This window comes from Squalius cephalus, assembly GCF_949319135.1.
Source record: "Squalius cephalus genome assembly, chromosome: 16".
Taxonomy (NCBI): domain Eukaryota; kingdom Metazoa; phylum Chordata; class Actinopteri; order Cypriniformes; family Leuciscidae; genus Squalius; species Squalius cephalus.
In genome coordinates this window covers 12,364,541-12,374,948 of record NC_137137.1, presented here as the reverse complement: position 1 = coordinate 12,374,948, position 10,408 = coordinate 12,364,541, and the positions used below count along the sequence as shown (strand labels likewise).

Here is a 10,408-nt window from a genome sequence, read left to right as displayed (position 1 = left end):
ACAAATAATACTAACAGGATAATAAGTTGAAATGTAAAAATTTACATGAATATCCCAACAATAAAGGCGTGTACATTAAAAGTGTCACATAAAAAACAACAACTATAATCCACACTCTGGAGATCTATATTTAATTATTTAAATGATCTATAACATGACAGACGGGTTATCTTAGTATGCATGTCATGGCTAAAATGTAGTACATAGCACAGAGATTTGCAGGAACACAATACAAGAAATGTCACAATTAATTGCAAAACGGTGTAGCTGTTTGCATTTCATTTCACCTGATCTTAATGTAGAACACACATTTAATTTCCCTCACAGAACTGGAACAACCACTTTCTCTTCTACTTTTTTAACACAGTTCTAATAAATTAACAGGAAGTTCTGCTTTTGTGAACTTTAAATACTGTTTACTTTATCTGGATTGAAGATATTTGTTTGTATTAGCACAGAGCTGCAGGAAGAGAGATAAGGCAATCTCTACAATTACAGTCAGAATTTTAAGGATCTGTGTATGCGTTGACAAAATATTAAACAATGGTCTGGACAAATATTCAGACCAATCATTTGAATTCATTTAAATTCAGTGGATTAAATTAGCAATGTCGAGTCAAAATAATAATTGTCTGGGATTCAGCATGACACCATATTTTGTCATTTTTATTTTTATACATAAAAAGTGTGCTCTTCTACAAAATAGTTGTGCATGCTGAGGTAAAATTGATTTAAAATGTACAACGTTCACCAGGTTCAACAAAATGAATAGAACAGTATAACTACCTAAACTTAAAACAAATATGGCTTTATATTTAGCCTTTTCAGATTCTAAATGACTATTTACACGTCCCCATCAGTTTTAAAAACATCTAACCATCCAATAAGAAAACTAATAAGAAGTGTGGGAACAATGACAGCATTGAGGCGCTAGTGTTAATGACCATGAACAACAGCTGTAGAAGTGAATTGAACCAACCACATAATGATGCTAGGACAAGTGATAGTAGGAAAGAATCACAAAATAATATTCAGGCTTCCTACACATTTTCCATTTCATAATTCTATATTTTTGACTCTGAAGATTTTTCATACAATATTTAACATAAATGGTTCATAGAGTATTATTTTCAGCATTGTATTTGGTATTAAAGTACAGTCATCTGTAAATATTTTTTCAGGTTTTCCTCATTGGTTTCCTCGAAGTGATAACATGGCCATCGCGCTTACACGATGAGAAGAAACTTAAAACTGCATATATTTACCTTTGACACATCAGTTTTATACTGTAATCGTGGTTTGATGTTGAATGATCACCAAACAGCAAAGTACAGTCTGATTAAGGTGATCGTTTGCTCCTTTATCTGTTGCTGAATTGAGTGGCACACGCACATTCGATTAGTGAAGTTCAAAAGAGACCCGCTTATGGTAAAAGACAGAGAGCTTTGTGAAATGAAAATGTGCCCTTTGAATTTAATCAATTGTGTTTGACAATCACTAAAGGATCACCAAACTTTTGCCATGAAAACACACTGCTTGTATGATACATTTATTTTTTAGAAATTCTTAATTCAGAAATTCAGCAAAATCTAATAAAAACAAACATCTCATTTGTATACATTTATTCCTTTCACTTAACAAAATGTAGATGTTGCGCCACACAATTTCGAAACTGTTTTCAAGTCTCATACTTCCCTATAGCTTTAAAAACGATTTATTCCTGTCGGTACAAAAATATGGCAATGTGGACCACTTTCTATTTTACTTTTATTTTTTTTAAATTGTACTAAAACGTATGCATTTGTGAACTGAATTCACTGTTTACTTGATCTGGATCCAAAAGGATTGTTTAGATTAGCACAGAGCTGCAGGAAATCTTAACATTTAAAACACAAAACCTTCTTTCAGTCAATGTTTTCTTAAAGTGATAGTTCACCACAAAATGAATAAATCTCTCTTGTGAACCTGAGGGATCCTTCAATACGGAGGATAAATTATAGCTGTTTGCATACTGTGTACACAGCATTTCTGTTATTTTATTACCAGGAAGAAACATTCACAAAAACAAGATCATAATTTTAAATCTAATGTAAAAGCTGTTTCAAAAATGTAATCTTTTAAACTCGATTTGTGCTCCCAAAGACGCATGTAGTCACACACGCATGTGTAACTGGAGTCACAACAGAGATATAAAAATGAAAGATGACAAAATTTACAAAACAGGACATTTTCATCACAATGACAAATCTTGAGCAAAAAGTGATAAAAATGAAACAGGCAAAAGATACAGATATACTGATAAACAATTCTACTTAATTAAAAAGTAAAGTAGTTAAGTCCAGCTCAATATATTTTCTTTAAGTTTGCGAGAAATACATAAACATGAACTGAAAACCACATCCTGTAGAAACAGAAACTAACAGAAGCTTTAATCTGCAAAGCTTGCAGTGCATCAAGTTTTCTGTGTTTTTTCCTCTACGTAGAGTTGCATCTGTTTAAAAGAGAAAACACGTTTTGATAATGTTCCAAGACTGTTACTAGTATATACTTTTTTTCTGAAAACAGGTGTTACTTTCTTTTTTTACAAGAGCATGGTGTTCTGTGTCAGTGAAGTAGCTTTGTGGCTGCTTTGTAGTGCGATTGCTATGACCCAGTAAATAGAATAAGGTCATTCTGAAATACTTATTTTTAAGATGTAAAATTTAGACACGTTTATTTAATTTAACACTATCAGCACAACAATGTGTGAGTGAAAAAAATGTCTCAATATTTAATGTGTTCCTTTTTCACTCAGAATGATCCAAGAGCATTTTGTGCCAGCGATGAAATCGGACTGTTGGGAATGTCTCACCTTGAGAATATCGGAAGTCATCGTTTTTAGAGGAATGAGTTTAGCCTCTTCCATGTGAACTTCCTGCTCATCTGCCACAATCCATGGAAAATCCTGTAAAGACAATAAGACAAGAATGCGCAAGATAAGATATTTAAAGGGATAGTTCACCCAAAAATTAAAATTGTCATTTACTGCATGCATTTATTTTTCTGGATTTGAATGTGGCTACTGTTGGAGCACATCTCTTTTGGAAGCTGGTTCCAGCTATGGGTGGCATAACAGCTAATAATAAACATTTATTTGTATAGCACTTTTGATACATGGAATGCATGGAGGGGGCGGCGCCTGTATAACAGATGGGCGCGCCTGTATAACATTGTGCAATCCATTTGAAATGGATGTGGGATGTGCTTGCCTTGCATTATGATCATTGTATATTGAACTTCAGCAACATTAGCCATTATATAGATTTATTCAAATCAACCGATTCAATAAGCATCGCAGGACCAATAAGTTCAAACCAGACAATCCTATTATAATCAAATTTCCTCAAATATAAGTTATTCCACATTAGTCAGTTAAGGTATTGTTGTTCATTACCACGGCAGCCACTTGCATATCCGAGTTTGAACGCTCTTCTCGTTGACATGACGGGTCGCAAAATTGCAAGTATTTTCTTTGTTAGGTTGTTGATATAGCAACTGTTTAAGTGTCAATTAAATTTCATTAATTTTTTTTTCATTCATAATTTTTCTCCTTTAATCCGATAGAAAATTCCATACCGTATTGGGATTTCATCCTCTGGTATAGCCAAGGTACATTTTAAGATGGAGCAGGTGTAAAACAAACATGAGCCGTCTTTATCTGAGGTACATTCCTGTCATGAATGACATTCCTCGGTGTAGATGTTGACAGCACATTAAAGCGGTGCTCCCGCAAAGTATCCATAACCCGAGAAGTTTCCAACAAGGTTTTCCGTTCAAATAGCTATTACTGCTTCTTCAATAGCCCCTGTATTTGTGTTTCTAATACTGAAAGTTCATCTTCAATAGCGTATCTCAAGATCTCTTTGTTCTAACATCCTGCAATGCTGCCGTCATGTGAGGAATTAGTTTTAGTTCTTTGCGGATTCGCCTTGCTTTGAGTGAACACTTGATATTCCAAACTGACTTGATCCTAATGATTTTAGTGATCTGTTGGGTTTATATGTAGTGAACATATCTGCAATGTATCCTAGGCCATTGAGTGATTTATATTAAAAAAGTAATAGTACTTTAAAGTCAATTCTAAATGTAACTGGGAGCCAGTGTAAAGTCCTGAGGACTGGTGTGATATGTTCATATTTTCTGGTTCTGCTCAGAATCCTGGCAGCAGCGTTCTGTATGAGCTACCGCTGTCTAATGGTCTTTTTGGGAAGGCCAGTGAGGAGTCCATTACAATAATCCACCCTGCTGGTGATAAAGGCAAGAACAACTTTCTCTAAGTCTTGACCTGGATACAAAACATCTAATTCTTGAAATATTCTTAAGATAATAGTATGCTGATTTAAGCTAGTTATTGCTGTGACATGACTACTGTCTGGCTCCAAAATCACACCAAGATTCCTGACTAGAATTTTTTTTTTTTGGACCCCTAGAGTCAAGGCATTGTCGTGGAAATTTTAAACTGTATATTAAACTAACCATGTTTCTAACATCTAACATTCTAACATTTGAACAGAATGTACTGTTCGAAACCAAGGGAAAACTTGTGACTTTGAGTGTGTGGGTGTATAAATAACAAAAAGGGAAAGTGAAACTAGACAGATGACTAGTTCTCAAACCTTGTGATAAGTAATTACAAAAACAGAGTTTGCTTGTGCCAGTGACAGAGGGAAAAGGTTGGGGCTTTTGAACCAATCATATTGAAAGTGACATGTTAGTCACTGTAATCTTATTTGTTGTCTTGATTCTATAAAAACTGTTGTATCTGTGTTTGCTAAATGGGATTCTCAATGGAATTTGTCTGAGATCCTCCGGCCTTGCTTCTTGGGAGAGATTCCCTGAGAACTGCTCGGGAAGATCTCCTGGCCGTGATTAAAGCATTTAAAGGACATTTGCAGAAGTCTATTTGTCGATTATTCCTGCGCAGGAAGCTAGTTTAGGAAATAAGCTAGTTAAGGGGAACTAGTTAGTTAGGTGACTGTTATTGGACGGTGACGTCGATTTGTAGACGAGACCCAGATAGACTAAACGTCGACAGTAGACGTTCTGGGACATTGATTTGTAGACGAGACCCAGATAGTTAGGTTTAGGGAAAAATCTACCACAGTATGCATTCACTTTGAGAACTTAATCTTTGTTTTCAAATGCAATGACTTGTTTAACTGAAGAAAGTTTTGGCACATCCAACTGTTAATTTCAACAGTGCATTAGCACAGGGAATCAATAGGGCTGTAGTCGTTAGGCGAAAGGGCTAAGTAGATCTGGTGTCATCTGCATAGCTGTGGTAAGCAAAGTAAGTCTTAAACTCCAGAAAAGATTGAAGATGTCAATAAAGTTCAGTCCCCTCATGTTGCAAGTTTTTGCAGCCATGTATTTAGACCAAGCAACCTTGAAACCATATTAGTTTCTCTTTTTGGGAGTTGTCCACTGTTGAACGACAGAATTTTCAGCTTTCCAAGTGTTTCAAAGAGACAGCAGGAAATTATACTTCAAGACTGCAAGTGCTCATGAAGTGTGCCATTTGGGACAAGGCCTAAGACTTCACATCAGTTTTGCATGAAAGCTTGTTTCCACCATGGGATAAAAAAAATAAAAAAGGTAATTGCAACTTTTTATCTCACAATTCTGACTGACTTAATAAAATGTTTTACTCCATGGTGCAAACAAGCTTCCATAAGTTTGCATGTTTATTTTGTTGGTCTTCTGGCATGATTCACTTAGATATCCAGTCAACCGATTGAGCAAAAGAAAAGAAAAGAAAAGGAAAAAATGGGTTTTAACACACCTTGATGACCTGAACTTTTTCCATGTTTCTTGTGGCAGCTTCCCTGGTGTGTACCAGCACTGTGAATGTACATCCTGTGGAGAGAAAAAAAAGCACAGTAATGTAAATGACTTTATTCAATAAGTGTAAGGTCATTATCCAGGTAGCTTGGTTTGTGGTGAAGGCTGAGCACCTACCTGGAGGATTGGTGTCTAGAACAGCGTCACACACACTGATTTTTAGAATCACAGCTCTCAGCAGCTGCTCCACATGGGACAGCAGAGTCTCTGAGCTGACACGGAAAAATCACACACGTATGAAAGACATGCACATTGTTTGCTTCAAAAACACTGAACCCACTGTCACTCACCTGATGGACAGCAGTGGAGGCTGTGAGATCTCAAACACAAATCTCTCCACTGGATGGTGCTCTTTATCCATGATCACCACTACAACCTTCTCAGCCTCATTCTGCACAAACAACATCAAACATGTCTTATCCACTCACTTATGTTTTGTATTGTAAAGATGGAGTGGTTTTATATTATATTACTTAACCTGTTTTTCTTTCAAAAGTGTACATTAATCAAAAATGAAATAAAAACTCACCTTCTCTATCAGTGGCTTGACACAATGGAGCGTGTCTTGAATGTACTGATTTAACTCAGGGTGGCATGACATCTGTCAAATTAAATATAAGTGGTCAAATAATTTCTTTCATTCAGCACTACCTTTGGGCTCACTTGTGCTGACTAATGTTATAAAATTTCCAAAAACATTGATTTAAGAGTGCATTACAGAGCTATCATCAATCTTAAAAACATTACCTGCACAGGAACGTTATATTTCTTCCTTTTCTGAAAGATGCCAGACGGATAAACTTCTCTGACATAGAGGATGAGGTGAATGGCCACTTCCAAAAACTCACACAGAATGTCAGCAACAACTGCAAATGATCAGTATAATCAGAATACTCACAATGGTGTTATTTGAAAGCTGTCCCGTGCAGTAAATTTACAAATAAACTGCAATTTACCTTGGCCAAAATTAAGGTCCTGCCTTGTCAGAGTGGCCATGGTGAAATAGCCAGAAATAGATGCAACAACGTTTAATGAAATGATGCTAGTCTCACATGTCAGCGATCATGCATGGTTGCTTCAGAATATCTGTGCATTCGGTAATAAATGCGAGTCCTCTGCGAAAAATCCTAGTGCAATACATTCACTGCTATAATTTGTCAAATGTCTGTCATCCGCAAATAAACATTAAATAAACAAACATTTAATAAAACAAGGCAGCATCTCCTAAATTTTTTGATTCTTGAAGGATCAGGATGTGTACAATTTCTTCTTCTTCTTTCGGTTTAATGGCGGTTGGCAACTAACTTTAATAGTGCATTACCGCCACCATCTGGACTGGAGTGTGGTACTGGAGTCTAACCTTTCCAAATATAAAGCAAACAAATATACAAACAAAACAAACAAACAAAATAAAATAAAACAACCAACCAACCAAAAGATCAAATTAAATGATTTTAATTAGTCCTGTATTCCTCAGGAAGCTAATTACATATTGAAAACAAACTTCACCTGAACTTCTTTGTAAAATGTCCTGTAATTTAAACCTCATCTTTTCTCCTTGCAATTGTGCTATTAATCTTTGTCTTTCTTCCTGATATTTAGGACAGTATAACATAACATGCTCTATAGTCTCTGAGCTACCACAGAATTCACATTTGCCATCAGCATGCTTCTTCATTATTAACAAAGTATTATTTAATCATGTGTGTCCATACCTCATTCTTGAAAATACATCCTCCTCCTCCTTACTTCTGTTCGTATTTCTGCCCTTTCCTACTTTGTTCTGGATATCATAGAACTGTCTTCCAGTCTGTCCACTGTCCCATAATTTTTGCCATTTTCCCTTAATTATGTTTATAACCATACTTTTAATTTCTGCTTTGCTATTAACATTTCTAGCTGCTTGCTTAGCACTTTTATCTGCTAACTCATACTACTCCTATATGAGCTGGTACCCAAACAAGAGTTATATTAATTCCTGACTTTATCAGATTGTTTACAACTTGTAGAATTTCATACACAATGTCCTGCCTTGACTTTGACTGATACGTTTTGATACTGATCAAAGCGGAACTGGAATCTGACGCAATTACTACCTTCCTTTGCCTATTGACCTCCACCCAAAGCAAAGCTAGCCACACAGCAACCAACTCCGCTGTGTAAACTGCTAAATCATCACTGATTCTTTTACTTATTTTCATTTTTAGTTTAGGGATGACATAAGCAATCCCCATTCTTTTATCAGTCAATTTAGATGCATCCGTATATATTATTATATCCTCTCTATACCTCCATTAAATAGTTCTGCACTCTGAATTTGTCCATGTCATTTTCTTGCTTATCTTCTAACAATCCCAAATCAATGGACATCTCTTTAAAGACCCATATTGGAGCAACTGGAAAAGGTACAGTGGGACTTATTTTTAATTCATTAATCCTCATTTCATCTACTTTATCATTAATGACCCAACCAAAACTTCTGACTTGAGTGCTACCACGCTCTTGACATTGCTTCAGCACTGTTTGGCTCATATGATCTTCATTATGTCCTCTCAAGTTTACCCAATACACAAGGGCTAACTGATCTCTTCTAAGGTGAAGAGGCATTTCTCCCATCTCCACCTGGATATGTGTACAATTTTCTTCTGTAATCTGCAGTAGAACAGTAGCGCTATATTATATGGTTTATGTGATTCTGCTGCCACCTACCGGGGTGGATGAACGTGACAAAGCTCCACAGCACTTTAACCTAAAGAATTGTTATATTCTTTATTATACTCACTTTTTTTGTGTGTGAATGAAAGGAATATACTAGTGTGATTATTAAATGCTATATCTCATAGTATGCAGTAAGTAAGTAAGTTGGCAGTAAGGCCAGAGTCAGAGATCACATAAAATGCATGGTTAAAGAACTAATACTTTTCACCCCCTAAAGTGAGTAAACTGTCTGGTGAATAATGAAAAGTATAAACATCAAGGAAAGACAATGATAACTGACTGTGTATTACATTCTGCAGGGATTTCATAAGATTTAACTTGTTTATATAAAGATAAGTTGATGCTTTTAATGAAATATTTATTTATTTAATAATATGACACACTATAGTTCTTCACAATAATAAGCCTATACTTCACTTTTTTTTATTAACCAAGACAGCAGTTTAGGGATTTCATTTATGACGGGCTGTGAGCAAAGGTTAGCCAAATGTCCTCATGGACCCACTGCTCTTAGGACTGACACGCATAAGACAGTGTGAGAGACTAAGGATTTGATGACTTCAGTTGATGTCCTGAGAACGTGTGAGTATTCAAATTAGGCTTCGATCGGCAGACAGATTTGCAAATAAAGCAGAATCATTCTATCAATTTTGATTGTAACATTAATGATGCAGTATAAACTTTAGGAACTTGGGGGAAAACAACCACAACTCTTTAAGAGGGAAACACTGAATATAAATACACAATAGCAGCTGTATATCTCCATGTAATGGACCTCAGTCACTAACATAACATGATTCATATTATTCATTAACTCTTCTTTAACATTGATAACTGAACTGCTGAATGATTTACTTTCCAAGGCACAGCCAAGCCCATTACCTGAAAGTAAACTTGAAATGATTTTATGTCTAAAAGTAGCAGGGCAAGTTTTTGTTTAAGTTTGCTAGTATAGCTTCTCCTTTTTATTTACTGTCTTTTTTAGCTGACTTTGAGGAGCAGAAAGCTGGAAGGAAATGGAGTCCAATGAGGCCAGTGTTCAGTACAACCGCTGGAGCGAAGACAACATGAATATGCCAGTACCGCAGTCACAGTCCAGACTGACTGGGTGAGAATCCACTATATATGATTCTAGTTTTCAGAGAACTGAAAAATAAACAGTGTTAAAGCAAAGCTTTATAAGTTGTTATTGGATTCAATCAGATAATTCATGTCAATCTCATCTGTGCCCTATAGACTCTATAACAGTCTGTGTACTGGACGGCTGGGTATCGTGCTGAAAGTGGCAGCATCTTTGACCGTGATGGTAGTTATATACATAGCTGGATACATCACAGGATACTACGTTCACAGATGCTGATGAGGACACTCCATGTATCTTGAAGGAACTGGATATTGAAAAAAACAAAAAACTGGCTCTTATTGGAAACATGAATTATGTCCATAAAGGAAACATTTTAAGAGTTTACCAACATTTATCAATATTTTTTTTGGAATGTGTCATTCTGCAACACAGACAAATGCATTACATTTATTTTAACTCAATATATTAACCAATTAAATATAACAAATAAACAAAAAACAAATAAATAAAATTCTTCAATCAAAAAAAAAAAAAAAAAGATATTTTTTTAATATCACTGATCTCACCATCTCATGGTGAGTCGCAACAGATATATTCAGCTATTATGGCAATATAAAAAATTCTAAAGCTATAAAAAAAAGAAAATGAGGTTCAATTTGTTAACATTATTTAATGCATAGTATTTATTATTCTACAGTAATATTAATTCCTATTCAAAAATTAGAA

At 35.3% G+C, this 10,408-nt stretch overlaps 2 protein-coding genes across 3 annotated transcripts; one reads left to right on the top strand and one right to left on the bottom strand.

Moving 5' to 3' along the window:
- Window positions 1-708: 708 nt before the first annotated feature.
- On the bottom strand, window positions 709-8,553 carry mad2l2 (mitotic arrest deficient 2 like 2). Of its 2 annotated transcripts, XM_079897758.1 has the most exons (9): window positions 8,517-8,553; window positions 6,837-7,146; window positions 6,628-6,746; window positions 6,410-6,481; window positions 6,171-6,271; window positions 5,998-6,092; window positions 5,822-5,895; window positions 2,852-2,944; window positions 709-2,491 (listed from the first exon to the last, which is right to left on the bottom strand). In XM_079897758.1, exons 2-9 carry the CDS (start codon window positions 6,874-6,876, stop codon window positions 2,453-2,455), a joined length of 633 nt encoding a protein of 210 aa, XP_079753884.1. In that variant the 5' UTR covers window positions 6,877-7,146; window positions 8,517-8,553; the 3' UTR covers window positions 709-2,452. The 2 variants fall into 2 exon arrangements, with proteins under 2 accessions (XP_079753884.1, XP_079753885.1); XM_079897759.1 differs by lacking the exons at window positions 709-2,491; window positions 8,517-8,553 and adding an exon at window positions 2,570-2,643 and having other exon boundaries at window positions 6,837-7,153.
- Window positions 8,554-9,066: 513 nt separating this feature from the next.
- On the top strand, window positions 9,067-10,046 carry smim1 (small integral membrane protein 1). The gene is made up of 3 exons (XM_079897999.1): window positions 9,067-9,180; window positions 9,584-9,706; window positions 9,835-10,046. Exons 2-3 carry the CDS (start codon window positions 9,615-9,617, stop codon window positions 9,956-9,958), a joined length of 216 nt encoding a protein of 71 aa, XP_079754125.1. The 5' UTR covers window positions 9,067-9,180; window positions 9,584-9,614; the 3' UTR covers window positions 9,959-10,046.
- The last annotated feature ends 362 nt before the right edge of the window (window positions 10,047-10,408 follow it).

Excerpts from the sequence above, each read along its gene's own strand:
- mad2l2 (XM_079897758.1), bottom strand. The coding sequence starts at position 6,876 with ATGGCCACTCTGACAAGGCAGGACCTTAATTTTGGCCAAG. Across the intron at positions 6,093-6,170 it reads CCTCCACTGCTGTCCATCAG|CTCAGAGACTCTGCTGTCCC; the intron begins GTGAGTGACAGT and ends TTTCCGTGTCAG. Across the intron at positions 2,492-2,851 it reads TGACTTCCGATATTCTCAAG|ATGCAACTCTACGTAGAGGA; the intron begins GTGAGACATTCC and ends TCTTTTAAACAG.
- smim1 (XM_079897999.1), top strand. The coding sequence starts at position 9,615 with ATGGAGTCCAATGAGGCCAGTGTTCAGTACAACCGCTGGAGCGAAGAC. Across the intron at positions 9,707-9,834 it reads TCACAGTCCAGACTGACTGG|ACTCTATAACAGTCTGTGTA; the intron begins GTGAGAATCCAC and ends TGTGCCCTATAG.